The sequence below is a fragment of the Terrapene carolina genome, unplaced genomic scaffold, assembly GCF_002925995.2.
Source record: "Terrapene carolina triunguis isolate 2854851 unplaced genomic scaffold, T_m_triunguis-2.0 Scaffold85, whole genome shotgun sequence".
NCBI lineage: Eukaryota > Metazoa > Chordata > Testudines > Emydidae > Terrapene > Terrapene triunguis.
In genome coordinates, this window is record NW_020664436.1 from 36,773,104 (window position 1) to 36,792,709 (window position 19,606).

Here is a 19,606-nt window from a genome sequence, read left to right on the forward strand (position 1 = left end):
GTGTCATAATGACTTAGACTTCAGGCAAAATACAGCTCAAAGTGTGTGTGGGCAGCTGTGATTGACATCCCTGGGAAGGCAACCATTGATCGAGGTTACTAGATAGCCCATTGAAGGCTATAAGCAAAGCACAGTATTACTCTAAGAAAAAAATGTGTAATAAATTATATACATATTATTTAAAGATGCATTTGAACACTAATGTTGAATGCGTCATCTTCTGTAAGTCCCTGAATGGGGCGTGGGATGTTGCAGCATTATTTGGAGGCATTTTGCAGAAGGACCATGAGCTTTGAGAACTGAGCTTTCCCACCCTCTTCCTGACTAAATTCTTGTTGTATCTCATGCATCTCTTTTATTAAAATGTCAGGGCAGCTTTCATTAAAGCAAGTCGAGTCCTCAAATGTCAAAGTACATGCCCCCGGCCTTAGCTGGGGCTTCCAGTCTGTATGCCCTTACAGTTTGCAGACTTACTGCCCACTGTCATCCCCTGTGAAGTGGGGTGCTGCAGAACTTGGCTCCATGATGCACATGGGGCTGTGCACTCCCTGGGGGCAGATTCTTCATTCCTGGTTGCAGCCATTTACACCTGATAGGAAGTATGAAATGCTACCCAATGATACCCACATTGCACTGCACACTTTGCACAGCTGCGAAGGGCCACACTAGATGCAAAGCAGTACAGGATGTGGCCCTTTGCAGAACAGTTTCTGCAGTAAAAACAATGCGGAGTCCTTGCGGCACCTTAGGGACTAACAAATTTATTTGGGCATAAGCTTTCATGGGATATAACCCACTTCATCAGATGCATGGAGTGGAAAATACAGTAAGCAGGTATAAATACACAGCACATGAAAAGATGGGAGTTGCCTTACCAAGTGGGGGGTCAGTGCTAATGAGGCCAATTCAATTAGGGTGGATTTGTCCCATTCCCAGGAAAGGTCCACTGTGTTCTGTCTGGACCAGCAGCCCAGCATTCATGAGCAACTCTATAACAACAAACCAATGCCTGTGCATAAAATTCCTGCTTTTCATTTCATCCTGTTGCCTGTGTTTTTCCAACCCACCCTTAATGTGCAGTTCACAACCTCCTTCAACTCTCGTCTTTGCTCCTTTTTCTCCGCTGCACCTTATGCTTGACCCAGCCGATGACTACTCACACACTCAGTGACCTCCCTCGCTATATTCAAATCCCTCCTTGAAACACACCTTTCCTCTAAAGCCTTCCTATGCAGATTCCTCATCACCACCTTTGCCACATCTAGACAAATACATCACTTGGTATACAATATGAGATGCTGAGCATGATATGTATAGTATGTGACCTGTCACTGATGTAGGCTGAGCTCTTCAAAGCCACCTACGGGATTCAGATACCAAATGGCCACCAGCTTCACCCAGACTACTTTGATAATCTCTGCCTTAGTCTTTGGGTTCCTGGAATGTGCTAGTTCTTCCTTATGTTTGTACAGTGCTAAGCAGACTGTTGGCGCTCAGTAAATAGTAACAATACTTTGTGTCAACTTCATAGGATGTTGTTATTAATCTGAATCCAAGCCGTATTACAAAAATAACAATTCAGATAACTGAATGGGGAGCAGATCCCCAGGTCCAGCTGAGCTACGCTCAGTGCAGGATCTGGGGAAAGGGCAGAGGGAAGGTGGCTGCATTGATCCTGTGGCCAAAAATGAGTCTGTCTAGCCTTTGGCATAGCTTAGAGTCATTTACAGGCAGCCCTTTGGCAATGCACAGTGAAGTTTAACCTGGGTTAAATATCCAACCCAGATATTCTAGGATTCTATGATATCTAAAAAAACAACTATGTTAGATTTCAAAGGTCAAGTGAGACAAGGTAATGAGTGTTAATTTAGGGCCCATAAATTTACATACTGGGATTCCAGGATAGAATCAAGAGAGTCCTAATTGTGTCATGTTTAATTTGACCATTTTAACAGGTTTTCCAATGTGGCTGTGTACAATACTTCTACCACCAGACTGGGTCTACCTGTACAAGCTGATGTAAAGGGTGCCCGGTCACGATCCTGTTTCTTTTCCCCTACTCTCCCCACCACCCCATAGGGATGTGGAAGACACCCCAGAGGTTGCTGTTATGCGAAGTCCCTGAGGAGTCACACAATGGGGCAGAAATTCCTTTCTCACCCTCTGTCGTTGCTCACATGCTGGTCCTATGCATTTTGCTTTAAGAAATGAGAATACAATTTTCCCTATATTTTGGCTACAATGTTCTATGTGAATAGGGAATATCTTAATAGACCCTTTAGAGCGATTTGTTCTGGGCAAAGATATAACATGCCAGTGCTTAATATTGTCAGAGTCTCCTGTGAGTTTGGGCCCAAGAAGACATTAGCAGTAATGCTTATACTGTAACTTGGTTATGAGTCACGTCTGATTCTCAAAAACACTGAGTAAAATGTATTCGAGAAAAAAATACTCTGAGAACATCCTTTTTAACCGAACAAAGAATCCCCTTACTAGGGAGCTATGATTAACCTTTTGTATTTTCTTTCCTATTTGGCATTTATGCCCATGGCAGTCTGAAGCTGTGCCATTCCCTGCAGAGTAAAAATCTATGCAAAATTAATTGGAGAAAGAGCACATGACATTAATCAGAACTGGTTAAGCTCCTGCACAATTTCATGGCTGCCCTCTGACACACTGTGACTTGATAGTGTATGATATTGAATGTGTTCCGTGAGGTTAATTAGCGTTACCTTCTCGGTGTTGTTTATTTTACCATTTCTCATTTAAGCACCACGTGTACTCCAATGCCTGCTCTGCCAGCTAGCTGGCATTTGTTTGAAAAAAAGTGATTAACAGGAATGTTTTTGAGTAGGCTTAAAAAATTCTTTAACATAACATTTCGTTAGGAGGTTCTCTCTCTCTCTCTCACACACACAGAAAATACAGGAGTGTGAAACCTAAACAAAATTTTTATATATAAATACGTATATAAAATGTAGACTACCCCATCACTTGGTATACAGTATGAGACAGAGCATGATATGTACAGTGTCTGTTACTGATGTATATTTGCTTTGGTTTCAGAGTTGTGTACTCTTATAAAGAATGCCTGCATCTATGTGGAGGTAATTAATTCTTTGAATTTATTATCTGAAGGTGAATCATGTTGATTTATCATCATGAAGAAACAGAATGACACTTTACTACCATATTGACAGAGAGAGAAAGTGACACACTTTAAACTTGAATCCTTATCTGGTTAGTTGCCTGATGTACCAGTAGCTTATTATTTTCCAGGAATGAGACTGGATTAGCAACGCAGCTGGTCAACAGAAGAAAAGCAGTGGGATTCCAAGAAATGAACAGTAGGCTTAAGGCCTTCTCTAGTATCAGCTCTTGTGGGAGAAGAAAACCCTAGGAGAAGCCCATAAAGTTTCTACTTGCTTTAAACGCTTGACGGGGTAGACCCAGTTTTCATGATTTTTCTATTTAAAGTGCTTTTGATCTTCTTTCACCCACCCTATGAATGGAAAATGCTTTCCCCTCAAAGCCATTCTCAAGCACAGAAATCTGCAGGTTGTAGTTTCTTAAGGGACAGGTGACTGTCAAGGCAGAACCTTTTAGGGAACCACATTTCACTGGAAAGAAAATCATCTATAAACTCCCCAGGTGCTGTGCATATATAGACAGGATATACATTCTACTAAATCACTCATTTGGCTGAAAATCTGAAAAAACGTCCGGAGTTTGGGAATTATTGACAGTCAGCTGGTTGTCACTGGAAACTACCATACTGAGCTTTTCACTGCAGATATACTGAGGTTACTGATAGTAGGTGGCACTGGAGGTGGGGTAAGAGACAAAATAAAATGAAAACATATATAGCAGAACTCTTGTACTGCTATAGCTCTAGTTATTGCAGATGGTCACTTATAATCGGCCAGTTTCAGGATTTTGTATCTTGTCCTCAAACAATAAAAAAAAAAAAAAAAAAAAAAGTGATGTCCAACAACAAAATAGAATTGTCTGTTCACTAACTAAAAGAAGTAGCTTAGTTTATGATAATGTAATTACCTTTCCAAGGCCATTTGTTCACGATGTGAAACAGACCCTTGCTGATACTGTTAAAATATCTCAAATCATGTCTGAAAACCATCAGTTGTGCAAGCACCATAATCTTCTCTAATACATGGCTCCATGATACTTTGGATCAACTTGATTCACCTCAATGGTTGCAGAGAGGCCTAATACAAAGATTTTATAAGCAGATTTTTAGCCCATTCACAATCTATTTTATCCACTGATACGATACTTTATAACAATTCTTAATGAATACCAGGATATCATCTTTTGACACTATGGAGGGCCAAAACATCTCTGAAGTCCTTACAGCGCATAAGGGATAAGATTTCTCTAGATCAATACAGAAGAGCAGGTAAAGAATCTGTAGTGTCTTTTTAAAAGTACAGTGAGGTGTGACTAAGTGCACTGAGCTCAGGCAAACAAATACAACTGTAAAGTACCCTCCAAATATCACAGTATGAATTGAAAAGGTGCTATCTGGAAGTATTGTTTTGTTTAGGATTGTTTCAGTTTGAGATTATGCTTTTTAATTAAAATATTATTAGTAAAAAAGTGAAGTAGATTAAAGAGAAGCAAATCTCATAAGCGCTCAGGGCCTGATCTGCAACTAAGCATGTTCAGATTTACTTTTAGGGATGGAGCAGCATACCCAGTAAGTAGAGGATGAAACACAATGATAAGTATTTTGTAGAACAGCCAGACACATTGAGCTGAGCTAAGGTTAATTCTGAAGTTCCAAGTCTCAAAAATTTTAATCAGAACTCTAATGCCATTAGTAAAAACATTGATTTGCTTTTCTTATGAAGAGTGTAAAATAACGTTGACAAGGGAAAGTTGTTTTAATTAAAACATGAGAAGTTTTAATACTAACTTTATTTTAAAAAAACTGCTGAGCTATTTGCTGATCAAGTAGCATTCTGTGTGTTAATTAAATATCTAACACCCCTTTGTGACAATACAGCACGTCAGTATTTGAAATGTACAAAAGTTTGCATCCAGTGAACTGTTATGTAAGACACTTAGGCCTGCATTCTCAAGGTGCTCAGCACCTGCAGTTCCCACTGAATTCACAGGAGTTTTGCTCAACACCTCTGAAAATTAGGGACCTGATCCAATTTGTACTGAAGTCAAAGGCAAAACAGAAAATCATTGCAATGATGCAGGGTCCAGGCCTTTAACATATCATGCAAAATTTCAGATAGACAGACATCTAGACTGACATCCTGATTTAGAAAAAGTTGGCACCTCTCAGTCTATACATAATAATGAAGTGTATATAATAACTTTCCCTGAATCCCTACTGTATTTTTATCCTATAACCTTATTAAAAAGATTGCCTTTCTCCTCCTTCCCTATCTGCTTATTCTGATACAGTCAGTCATTAACATATGCAATTTAAGGAGCAGCAGATTTCAGGCAGGGGGTTTGCATGCTTTTCTGTTGTTTATGTAGTGTCACAACTTTCTTAAAATCTATTTCCCCTGAGGGGTCCAGGGTTGCAGCCTCTGCTTCTCCTGCAGATAAAGGTGCAGTCCCAGATTATTTGTTAGAAAGCTCAGAAAGGGAACCAAATGTTAATATTTTAGTTATTTCCAAGTGGTAGTGAACCTTTGGTAAAACAAACAATTCCCTGCTGTGATCTGAATCATCATTTGATAGATACCCAGTTTGCATTGCAACGGACACACACAAAAATGCCATTACTTGGGTGCAACAAAAATAAAATAAAATAAATAAATAAAAAATTAAAAAAACACCTTGAAACACAGACTACTGTAATAAAGCTATTTATTGAGCAGACACCTCTCTAGAAATCTATTATTCAATTACTAGCTACAGTAATTTGATGTAGTGTTCACTTACGCTTTCACTCCTACTAAGAGCAATGACCAAACCATTCATCTGACGAAACATGCAGTCTCTAGTGCATGTATAATTGGTCACCTTCCTAACCTGGTTAAATAAATGTCCTTTTATGAAAACAGTTCCAGAACTTACTATAAAACAGTGGTTCTCAAACTTTTGCACTGGTGACCCCTTTCACATAGCAAGCCTTTGAGTGTGACCCCCCTTATAAATTAAAAACACATTTTTATATATTTAACACCATTATAAATGCTGGAGGAAAAGCAGGGTTTGGGGTGGTGGTTGACAGCTCGCAACCCCTCATGGAATAACCCCATGACCCCCTGAGGGGTCCCAACCCCCAGTTTGAGAACCCCTGTTATAGAAAAAATCCTGTGCAAAGACCCATAAGTTGCTGCTGCCTGCTGCTGAGTTTTGTGAGCCCAAACTTAAATTCTTAGCTCTGGTTTTACTCCTCCTGAAGGCAGGCATTGTGGATTGCCACCATCAACTTCCCCAAGGAAAAGGCTTTTCTGAGCAAGGTAAGTGCCCTTAGATCTCACACTATTACACCTTTACTCTGAGCTCAACAACTGCAACATGCAAAAATACTCTGCAGTGATTATCCTTTGAGTTGATGAATGAAAACTTGAGATACTATTGGTGTTCAGCTTTAATTGGACTAAATACTGCACAGGAACGTAAACAGAATTCCTTGTGTACCTTCACTTTTAAAACACTTCCAACATCATGGAAAAAATGCCAAGTGCACTCAGATAATAGGATTATTATTTTTTTTAAAGAAGCAGAGTGTTGTTGTAAATGGCAGCTCATGGTTTGAGAGAATATGGTTTTATGTAGACCAAATCTCCCCTGAGACATACCTACTAGTAGAATGCTATGGTGCCAGTGAAATTTACCACTTAAACAAATACATCAGGTGCTATAAGGAAATTAGCCAGATACCTAAAACACCCATGGGGTAGGGACTGCCCTACAGGTCAATGTGATTTTACCAATAATGTCGATGCTCTGTCAAGTGTATTTGCCACTAAATGGTGTGGGTTACAAATGAGCTCTGAAATGGAAAAAGAAACGAGCAGTTTGCTAGATGTTTTGTTTATATAACTGTGCTTGTCCTTTATTTGAACTTTCTAGTTTGATAAAAAACATTCTAAACTATGCTGCTCATTAATAAATTCATGCTCAAAAGGGCACTCTATGTCTCATGCTAATCAATTCACAAAAATATCCTGTTAGTAAATAGATCACTTATAAAATGTGACTTTAGGCAAAACGTTATAGGATATTATACCATTAGTAGAGGTGCTGGGCCAAAGAGCTACAAGACGAATAAACAATTCTTTAGTTAATTGGCTGTGCTCTACCAGTGGAATAAAAAGCTGTGACATCCTTCCCCAGTTTCCCTCTATTTATGAACACTTTTGGGGCCCACTGCTGCGAAAGCACTCAGCGCCACTGAGGAGATGCTCAGCATCTGGCAGGAGTGGGCCCTTAAACGCTACACTTTCCCCTCCCTATCCCAATACAGTACCCATGAACCTTCATTTTTAACCCAAACTATATGCCAAATATTGCCCTTGGATACATGCACACTGCTTCTACCTGCTTCAAGGGAATAATTTAGCTCTCTTAATTATTGCAACTTCCCTCCACCTCTTCTCAGTTTATTACTCCCAGTTGGTAGTCCAGCATTAACCATTTTGTAAGGCCCTGTTGCAGGGTGGCTGCCTGTCAACAAACCAATGACCATTTAATCCCTGACATACTATTAAGTACTCTTGAACATTTCGAGGGCATCTAGGTAGTACCCACCTCCTGTCCTGCTGATTGACCATGTCTGTCCTTAGACGATGGCAAGACATGAGGTGCACTGAAGTGCCAAAAGTGGGGAGATTCAAACAAAGGACACTATGTAGTGGTTACAATGATGGGGATGTTTTCAAAGGGTCGAGCAACGTTTCAACCCCCTTATCCACGGTAATGTCTATGGGATTTTAATGCTTTGAGAATCAAGCAAGCTATGTCTTCAGCATCACCTTCACTAAGGTGCAATTATATGGAAAGAGAGGGATTGTTCCGTCGTTTTTTTTCCTGCATCAACACAAATGATGGCAATTAAAAAAATCTGTTTTCCTCAGTGGATCAGTGTTAAAAAGAATTCCTCAATTCATACAGCATGATTGAAAACAGTGTGCTAAACTCTAGGTTCAGAAATATCTTTATTCTTGATTATAGAACAATGATGATTGCTTTAATTCCGTATTAGGAGAGTATTCTTTCCCAGACTTGCTAATTAAGTCTGGATTATTAGCTAGCCACATGCCAGTTAAATGATGTCACCAATTAACAGGTTTTTCAAAAAATGTATTCATTTCAAAAATTAAATGCAAGTGTTCTAGTAATATTTCCAGCTTCTTTCTAGGAGCTGGATATAGCAAAAAAAAAGTAAAAAATGACAAAACAAACCCTTAAATTATTTTTTCTTTTAGCAATGTGATAACCAGACAAGTTCTGTCCCCAACAAAATATCCATCATCAAAATCTACACATAAAATAATCAACCACCTTAGAAAAAGTTATTTTAAGATTAATAGAAATATGTTTGTTCCTTTTTGCTGTAAGTAACGTGCAGATTCCCTGTAGGGACAATGTTTGCCATCTTTCATACCACTGACAGAAAGCTAGGTAGTTAGAAATGAACATAAGGACTGCCATGCCAAGCTGGGTCAAATCAGTGATTTACCTACTAACACTGTGTGTGTCTAAGGGTATGTCTACACCCAGCCGCTAGTTCGGCGGCTGGCAATCGAAGTTCTGGGTTCGACTTATCGTGTCTTGTCTGGACGCGATAAGTCGAACCAGGAAGTGCTCACCGTCGACTGCGGTACTCCAGCTAGACGAGAGGAGTACCGCGGCGTCGACGGGGGAGCCTGCCTGCCGCGTGTGGACCGAGGTAAGTTCGAACTAAGGTACTTCGAACTTCAGCTACGTTATTCACGTAGCTGAAGTTGCGTACCTTAGTTCGATTTGGGGGTTTAGTGTAGACCAAGCCTAACAGTGACTAGCGTCAGATGCTTCAGAGGAAGATGCAAGAAATCCCTGTAGTGGGCAATTATGGAATAATCTGCCTAACAGGGGAGTTTCTCCCTAAACAACCCCCCACCTTCCCCCACTCAGTTTGTTATTAGCGTGTAGCTTGAATCACAAGGATTTATATCCCTTCTAAAATACACACACACACACACACACACACACACACACACACACACACACACACACACAATTTTATATTATATAGTAAAGAGGAACCTGGGAACTTTCATGCTATGGCAGTTCTATAAATGAGCACAGTGGCAGTGAGACACCTCATAATGAGTAGGCATTCTGGCTAGGGAAACCCTGGGATTCCATAGCAATCACATGCTAGGTATGAAGGGCTTTTCTTCCCCAGCATGCTGTCCCTAGGGAACTCCAGAGCTTCCCTGGATAGTATGCTAAGAATTATGGGACATCTTTGTTCCTGTGCCCATTTGCTAAGCCGCTACTAAAGAATGCGTTTCCTCTTTCCCACACCTTATTACATGAGGGTAGAGGGTGAATCCTGTTCCCCCTGAACATACTTTTGGATTAGAGGAGACAGTGATCCATTATGGAGAGGGAAAGGGCTGGCTGCATTTGTAACATACACCTGAACCATTTGCGAACCTGGGTTGAAGTTTGCACATACAACATTAAACTGCAACCACCCTGATTTAGGGTAGGTTTCAGGTTCTGTAATATGAACTGTTCACAAATCCCTAGGTATTAATATTTCAGGCTTGATTCACTTGATCTACACATCTGCGCATAGGGTGTGAGGGATATGGTCTTTTATTGCTCAAGAATTTGATGGATAACGTGAACCATTATTTCTGATGGTCGACAAATATTTTCACTTTGCAGCAAATGTTTTAAAAATATCTTCGGATACTGTTACTTGTTCAAAGTTTAATTGACAAATTAAGAATTTTAATTCTAGACATTTTAAAAATCAATGATCACAATATTTGACATTAATTAACATTTCAGTTAAAATATCTTGAAGCATCACAAAATACTGAATTCTTTCTTCTAAATGTTCATACATACACATGCACAGAGAGCTTTGTTCTGTATTCAAGAAACTTTTCTTAGTTGCTGAATGAGAAACTATGGTAACCACTGAGATTTTAAACACTTTCCAGTTACACTCTTGCTTTACAAAAATATCTTATCTTTGCCATTCATAGTCTTTAGAGACCGAGATGGTAACCCTTTATCCTTTCCCATTAAACGCACAGACTACAGATGAAACATTAAAAAGAAGCACTTATGGTGACAGCAAAAACCTGAGTTAAAATTTAAAAGAGTGATCCAAAACCCACTGATTTCGATGGAATCAATGAAATCAAGCCCTATGTGAGGATGATGTGGTTTCCAAACAAAATAATCAGAAATTGATTGGAGGGAAATATCCTGCCTCCCTGCAATATTTACAAGGTATGGCGGTAGCCACATTCTGTTACTGGTAACACCAGTTAACATCATGGAAGACTCCTGGGGTTGCACTGGAGCGACTGAGAACAGATTCTGTCCCATGTGCGGGAAGGGAGAGGGGGTAAGCTCTTCAAGCTATTGATTTCTGACTGTATAATTTTTAATCATCCTTCATCTTCCTTTTATATAGGTGCTGAAGTACTGATTTTCTTCTACGGTCAGCAGATTACTCTACCTTTTGAAAGTTCTCTAAGGACAATATTGTGACAGCTGCATAAGTGGATGGATAGCTTGATGGGGTACACATACTCTCCCTGCCAGCATATGGCCTGCGAAAGGACCTATCATACTTGCAGTCCCTGCACAAAGAAGAATGAAGGGCTTGCTCACCTGATGTACCTCAGAGGAGATGGGATGGCTCAAGGAGGAGACACAGCCATAGCCTTATCAGCTATTTCCACACAGGTCTAAGGAGCACTCGGCCACTCATGTAGGGATTATGGCTCCCAGAAACTCGTTCCTTTCTCCAGCTCTCCATGTGGCTTTGCAGCTCTCTATCTGATATTATGTCCTCATTATGGACAGCTCCTCATTTTGTCCCATGTCACAATTCAAAGAGACACACTGGGATGTGTTACTTGGCTGGAATGATTCTCTCTCTGGACTCTGACATCGTTGGTGCTGTGCCTGCATGCACTGCACAACAACTGTGCTTCCATCTCCAGTATTCAATTGCTATTAGGCTGTCCTTGCCGAGTGCATCAAGAGACATGGAAATGACAAAATTGTACTTAAATGCTTCTGCCTTACAAGCCAAAAATGTGCAGAATGTTATTGTCACTAGAACTGAGTGACATCTCATCCTTGAAGAATGAATCCAGTACTTTGTAGCTGGCAAAGAGAATTTAGTCCCCAGAGTCTAGCACAAACATTGCAGACTAGTGTTTGATGCACTATATTGGTGCTGCTATCGTGCTTCCTTTTTTTGTCCACATGTAAACCTGGGGGATTTTTCCCAGAGTAGCAGAGAGGAAAGATACATTTCAATGTGGCTCTCACCAATTTCCCTCACATGCAAACATCAGAAATAGATTTGTTTTCTTCCTTCGAGTTGTCTGCACCAATTTCAATAACACATTGTCAGTGTGTCTGGAGGACTGTTACTACTTTAAGCCAGAAAAACCAGCATGATAGCACACAGAAGGAGTCACAAGTTCACACACTTGCTCACAAACACTTTTCTTCTTGGCATGCCTGAACAACTGGAAAATGAACAACAAATTCATCATCATGGTTCTCACTCATTTTGGTTGAATTGCATGATCAATGCTATATACAACCGACAGGAAATGTCTGGGATTTGCAGCAGATGTTGATACACTTCTAGAAAGTCCTTTACTAAGTAGTTCGTGCATATTGGAGGCCAAGTGTTAGGACCTTGTCTGGGTGTCAGACACAACTGCAGTCCTCCCTTGAACGTGTGGGGCAAAATCCTTGCTCCACTGTAGTCAACAGCAAAACTTCCATTGACCTCAGTGGGGCCAGGATTTCACCCCTGGCTTACTAGAACTGCTAGCTGACCCCCAAAGTAGCAGAGTGGTGGCAGAGCCATGGCTCCAACTCCATTCTGCACCAGCCAGCAAAGCTGGTTGGGATCAGCACATGCTGTGCCATCTGGAAATGTAGTACAGTAGCTTTCCGAGTTCCCGGTGGGGCTGTGTACTGCTTTCAGTGCAGAGCTATGGCTTCAAGGCACAACTGAACCAAGCAAAACCGATGATGATAGACACACTGTTTCCCCATGTCAACTTGGCTTCTTGCAACACATCTTGATTCCATACTGGCATGATGCCCGGAAGAATGACACATGATTTCAAGAGAATTATGTTCATCGCTGTTTCTCCCCCCCGCCCCAGTTAGAACAGAGTAAGGATATTAATTGCCAGTTGCTCCACCAGTTCTGGGGTCTTATCAATTACTAAAGAAAATTGTTCACCATACAAAAAATCCTGAATGTCTTATTGATGGTGATCAAAAGCTTCAGGCAGCTATTTCTCTTGCAATTAATGACATACTGGGCATGCATGCACTGCCTGGGCAATTGCAAAGCAGAGCTAATAAGAAGCTGTACCTATAAACAACATTTACTGGAACTGCCTCAATGCATAAAATGTGTGCCAGGGTGTGTGGGCAGCTAGTGGCTTCTTCCTTCTATTATTTCATTCCTCTAGACATACCTCTGTTGAAGCCTGGGTCAACTCGGTTTGATTTTCTTTCAATTTGAATTAATGCCAATTGTTCATGTGTTCAGCAGAATGGGATTTGCCAGCCAGGAGTTTTACAATCTTTGCTGCACAAAACTGTCTCCCCCCACCTCGCTCGCCCTTTTCCCGTTTTTATTTTAAGATCAGTATTCTTCCGGGGACATTTTGGGGATGTCAAGATAAGAGTATTTACCCTGATCCATGAGCACTTCTGCTCTGGAAGTGAATCAGATGCCTGTATAATGTATGCACACTACCACACAGCCACATCCTGGATGAAATCAAAGGGCATATCTGTACTGATCACATGTATGTTTTATACACAACATGTTTTTTAAAAATTACTTTCCTTCTCTGACTGTTCTATTCAGCTTTTGGTGGAGGGAAAAATTGACAGTTACTAACATTTACCGATTAAAAGCAAATCCTTCCATAGCTTATACACACAAATTCAATTAGTGGCCTCTGTCTGGTTTCTACTGAATAAGTGTCCTCAACAGCATAACTGGATGGCACCAGTTTATAAGTATTGGCAGCCACAGCAGAGAGGTCATCGTTTATTATTCCATAATGATCACCTGTACCTATGCATAGTAAGTGTCTTTGTGGATAACATACTCATACACTAATTGTTGGAAAACAGGTTAATGTATGCACCATTCCCAATAGCCATGTGCCTTCTTTTAGATGGCAAAATGAATGCCGAAAGCATGAGAGTCATTACATGATTTTATTAATTTCCAGCTAAGGAAATTAATAAAATCACACCCCATTCTCCTGATGCTCCACAATTCCATGGCAACTACTGTGGTTGCCTCCAAAACAAACAACTTACTCCATTTTAAAAACCGTGTTTATGGGAGAACTGGATGGGCCAGGAGATTGGCAATGGGGTTCAGAAGTCTTCATCTAGGTTTGAATCTGGGCTAAATGGACAGTGACAGAATTTTCACCATCTAAATACATTGTCTCTCTGAAAGAATTTGATGGTGTTAGTACTGTTCCGAGTGAAGAAGTTTCAACACCACGTGTAGGCAGTCTCAGTAGAGAGATAAGGGATTCTCTCCACTGTGAAGAGTGTCCCTCCAGCACATGGCTGGGCCAGGTGAACAACAAGGGCTACAAAATGTCCAACACCACATGGATATGCAGCGAAATTTATAGAATGCAAAGTGACTTTTTATTATAGGTATAGCCATACTGAACCAATGGAAAATTAAACAAACCTTTCAACTGCTGACCCCAATGCAGGGTTTCCTTTTCTAATACAGGAAGTGACTATTTAAAAAGTTTTCAGGCATTCATTGGTAGCATCTTTTACACAAGTTTGTGTTGCTGCTGCCTGTGCTTTACCTATTCTGTAATAAATTAAGGATTTATGCCTCCAGGGCTATCCATCCAAACTTTGGAATTAGCACTAAATTCACTAGCAAAAGCCAGCCTTCTGACTTTTTAACGTGGTTTGGCCAAGCAATGGAAAGATGTATGAGAGGGTTGTGTGTGTGTGTCCATCCATATCCACACACCCATCTCTCTCCAAGTGCATATCTGTTGAAGAAATGGGTTGTGAGGATCACTCTTAAAAGGTAACAGTTTCACACAGCTCAAATTCTGCCTTTTAACATATCCCACTAAGGAGCCATATTTTCAAAGTGTCAGAGGTTTAGGACTGTGTGGACTTTCTGCAAGGAATCATATGTCTGATTGGTAAAGATGTTTACTGAGGTTACATGTACAAATTGTTTATTTGCATGTGTAAATGGTCAGATGTATTAGTGATCATTAGCATAGATATGCACAAAATGTACACACCCATTCAAGGTAACTGTATATGCAAATTATATGCATAACTGCAGGCACATTTTGGATTGGTTTGGGACCAACAGGGAAAAAAAAAAAAAAGCTGCTTTTTTTTTCCAAAGTTAGGAGTATTTGCAAATTGCATACTGAGCATGCACAGCAGGTGCGCACTTCTTGTCTTCTGATATTCTGAAAATATAGCTGTTGGGTTCCTCCCATGTGAAAGCACTAGGACAAACCTGGATTCTCAATGTATGGGGGCCAATAACTGTTGTCTCCTAGCCTGTTTGGAAATGTGCAGGAAATTGCACACAGAGTTAATGAAAATATCAACTGCTCATGATCAGTATGAAATTTGCAAGTTCTCTTATCTTTGGTAAATGACAAAAAAAAAAAAAAAAATTTTTCAAACAGTCCTAAATGGGCATGCTTTTTTTTTTCCCCTCAAACCTTCCAAACATTTCCCTGCCCATAATTTAATATGTCTGAACTGTTTTTTTCAAGTGGCCTAAGAACTACATCCATCAGGTTCTGAATAAATAAATACAATTTCAGCACCAGATGGACCATTTTGCAAAAGCTAAGAAGGCATTTGTAGTGTTTTTCTCCTAAAGAAAGTGAGAGCAGGACAACTGCTCTGATCACGTTTCTTCTTTAGACAACTTATTTTGATCTGCCCTTTGAAAAGATACATGAAATAATTCATAATACTCGAGAACCTGAAATACCATTATCATTGATTTTTATTCCGCTAGTCAGGAACACAAAATAGGATCTTCTAAATATGCTCTATTTCATGTAACAGTTTTTGAAGAGGTTGGCATATATTACTCTGAATTATTGCATTCATTCCACTATTACTACTATTACAACAAAGTATCAACTATCTATTTTTTCTATAGATTTTGTAAATACAGGAAAATAACCATTCTTTTTATAAGAACTTTAATATTCAGCTTTGAACACACTGAAGTTATTTCAAATGTGTTCCATTATTAACTATTTTGCCAAGCTGGAGACATGCAACCAGTCTGATGACAAAATAGGTCTTTAAGAATGGTGACTAAAATCTACTGTAAATTAATCTTTTTTATTATTATCTGGTAAATCTCTGGTCTGAAAACATCTCTCTCCTACTCTGACAGACACACATCTAATATCAGAGAGAGAGAGAATGTTTACATTAAAGTATTTCCTTTTTTTGTTCAAATTTAATTTGTTTCGAGAAGCACTTTTCTCTGATAATGCTCAAAAGAATTAGAGCAGCTGAAAGCCAGATTACATTAGTCTTACAAGAAAGCCTTAGAGTAGGAGTGCCTTCTTTGGTAACATTATGTCTCTTTAAAATAAAACAAATAAAATTAAATAAATAAGTGTAATGCATTAAAAGAATCTACCAAAAATACACAGTAAAGATAGGCAAGTTAGCAATTGCACTGTTATATTTCCAGCTAATATACCATGGTTTACAGAAAACATTTTTCATAAATTATGACCTATGAATAAAAATAAAAGTAACTATACATAAGGCACTGAATACAAAATGCAGCTCATGTTACTTTAATGTATGAAGGACTTGATCTTTGGCAATTGTCAATATATCAGCATTTCAATGAACACCAGAAGCACAAGAAATTAGACCTCAGAGCGATGAAACACAACTAAATCGAACTGAATCAGCAATCGTGCTGCATCCCTAGATTTTTCAAGGTCTTCTATTCTTCTGTCAACAATATGCCTACATATTGCAGAAACAACAATTGCCAACGTTACATACCACTGCCACGTAAACAATATTTTAACACAGTTTGAAAATGTATTGACACGGAATGTGTTAAAAGTGTAACATTTATTGTAAAAAAAAATAAAATAAAAGTGTGTGTATGGGGGTGGGGAGCAGTTATTAAGAAGGGTATAAACTGGGCATCTCAGAGAAAGGAAAACTGCCAAAACTACAGAATTGCCAAGAACGGATGGATTTAAGCGTCTACTTATTTTATATAATTTCTTAGAGCTTATCAAGAAGTTTCATTTTCTGTAACTAAGTAACTCTTTATCTTCCTGTTATCTCACGAATTAACTTTTAGACTGATGGACAGACATAAAACTATTTCAGTTCATTCATCTGTCTCCTGGACGAAAACAATGAATGAAAGATTGTTAGGGTCAATGTAGTACCCCTAGGACAAAAGATATTCTTGCCCCAAATTAGTATGCACCTCTGAAATTCATTTGGATGCTCTCTTCAGTGCATTCTTCAGCAAAGATTATCCTTAAGGTTGTTACAGGAAAGAGGCTATATAATGAAAAATAAAAAACCCAAAAAGTACAAATATAAAATCTAATAAGCAAATATACAGATTTATATTAAGAGTTTAGCTTCATTAAGATTGCTTTTTGTTTACTTACCTGTTTTAGGAAAAATTCAACCAAAGTTCAAAGGATTCTGCTTCCACAAAGCAAGTGATTACATCTACAGCTGTTGTCTGTTGGGAAATGAACATCTCTCTCTCTCTCTCTCTCTCTCTCTCTCTCACACACACACACACCCACACCCCCCAATAAAATAACCCCAAACTGCCTGTTGTTCCAAGATATGTTCAGAACCACCTACCACCATCAATGTCTTCTTCACAATGCTGTACTTGCATATGTAGCCTCCTCTCACCCCCACACTTCTGTAACATTACATAATACTGAAATATCCCTACAACTGTACTTCCATACAAATGCATCAAACTAGCATACATAGATATGTGAGACAAAGAAAAAAACAAAACAAAAGCAGATACTACACCTTTGGAGGTTGCACTATTTTCTTCCACTAGCTTTTATTAGGAGTGCCTATTGTTTATATGGTGAACAGTCCTACATCAAAAACAGAAACCACTTCTTTTTGTTCCCAATCACCAAACATGCACAATGAGGCTACTTTCTAACTTGCTGTCTTTAAAAATCCTACATGTATTAGAAACATCGAGAGGGTCGTACAAAGAGCTGTGACAGTAATAGGTACCCTCCAACCGAAAGAAGGCAATCAATTAAAAACCATTTGCAGAAATTGTAGGGCTGTCAAAGACTCGTTTACAGCTGTGGTTCATCAAATCAAACTGCATCTGATTGCCAAGCCATTTTTTCCACTGCATCTAGAAAGCCAGGACACCCTCCGTTAACTCTTAAAAATAACGTTCGCATTACTGTATTCCAATCAAAGAGCCCAACTGCAATATGGTCTGGGAAATAACTTAACACATTATGCACCGGTATAACTGGTAGAGATTTTAGGAAAGAGAGTCACCAGGGAGCAAACTTGTCTGATCCCTTCCAGTTCTTTTGGAATTGGCAGTGGTACATAATTTAGAAGCTCACAGTAGCTTATCCCATCCAATAACTGCTATAAATGAATTGCGCTCTGTGTATCAGTATCCTGCTGAACTCTCTTTAATTTCCCATTTTCTGGCGTATTTTAAAAAGACATCAGGAATGATTTTGACAAACAAGTCTGTTCCTTTCCTGTTGGCAGCTAAACGTTTCTTGCAAAGCAAAAGTACAAAAATGTCTTCCTTCAAGCAGACTGTGATCTGATTTGCATGTCTCTCTGCACTATTCCAGAACCGTTGTTCTCCCTCCTCTCACACACACTCCTTGGGCAAGATTACAGCGGATGGGTATGCAAGGAGAAGTGGGAGAGAGGCACAAAGAGCCTCTCTGAGTAGAAGACTGCATCGGACTATCGGTGCCCAGGGCAAGAGCCTCGCCTCTCCTAGATAGGCATGAAGGCTGGATTCAGACAGCAGCATACAATAAATCTTCACAAAGGACATAGCAGTTGCTTTGATCCCCAAAGCACAATGTATCCCAATGCTCCTAGCAGGATAGTGCACCTCCACATTGCCCCAAGTGAGGCAACAATGTGTTTTAAGGGGCAAATCCAGACCCAGGTTTCATGAACCTTGAGGGCTCAAGACTTAGTACCGTTATACAAGGCACTGGTGAGACCTCATCTGGAATACTGTGTGCAATTCTGGTCTCCCATGTATAAGAAAGATTAATTCAAACTGGAACAGGTGCAGAGAAGGGTTACTAGGCTGGTGAGCCTTGCCCACATGCTCAGGGTTAGCTGATCGCCATATTTGGGGTCAGGAAGGAATTTTCCTCCAGACCAGATTGGCAGAGGCCCTAGGGGTTTTTCGCCTTCCTCTGCAGCGTGGAGCACGGATCACATGCTGGAGGATTCTCTGCACCTTGAAGTCTTTAAACCATGATTTGAGAACTTCAATAGCTCAGACATAGGTTAGGGGATTGTTACAGGAGTGGTGGGTGAGATTCTGTGGCCTGCGTTGTGCAGGAGGTCAGACTAGATGATCATAATGGTCCCTTCTGACCTTAAAGTCTATGATTCTAAAAATCAGACCCCATGTAAAAAAAAAGGAGGCACTTAGAGGCACTTAGAACTAGTGGCCTCTTCTACAGTGGCTTAAGTAACTGTTGCTATGGTCACCTCAACCCTAAAAAGTCATAAAACTATTTGGAACAACAGCACAAAGAATAAGAATGCTAACAGACATTTAGAGAACAGCTAACTAACTTAGAATGCATAGACGGTGCAGTGATTAGCATGCTAAGTTATCTTCTCTTGAGCCTTAGGCTCAAACCCCACCTTTAGGTGACTTGCAAAGAGGAATTTGGTGAACATTGCCTTATTCCCATTTGTCCACATGGCAATACCATTAGAGATACAGCAGCTATGCCCCTGGGATGTTACAGGTCAAGGCTGGCCTCAAGCGAATACTATTAGTCCTTCAGGGTCATAAGCAATAAATTCATTTACTAAGAAGAAGATATACAAATAAACTGGTATATAATCAACCCCCATTTTCTGCAAGCTGCAGAGTGTCATCTTAAAATGACCCCAATTTGTTTGTTTATTATCGCTACATCTAGGATATGCTCTTACCCTGAAAGGTGGGTCAGTCTTCTGCCTGTGTGGCACTTGGTCCAAAGTGCCATCAGTACTGCTCCTCTTCAGACCAGCCGTGACATCAGGCACATTGCTAAAATCTGCATTTGAAAAAAAAAAAAAAAAAAACCCA

At 39.8% G+C, this 19,606-nt stretch overlaps 1 protein-coding gene across 3 annotated transcripts in view; it reads right to left on the reverse strand.

The window, feature by feature from the left end:
* Window positions 1-19,606, reverse strand: part of TIAM2 (T cell lymphoma invasion and metastasis 2) — a 234,088-nt gene that overhangs the window by 25,869 nt on the left and 188,613 nt on the right. For all 3 annotated transcript variants that reach the window (XM_026649744.1, XM_026649741.1, XM_026649743.1), the window contains one exon: window positions 19,471-19,574. In XM_026649744.1, the coding sequence (XP_026505529.1) occupies window positions 19,471-19,574 (104 nt within the window). The remainder of the gene's footprint in view (window positions 1-19,470; window positions 19,575-19,606) is intronic.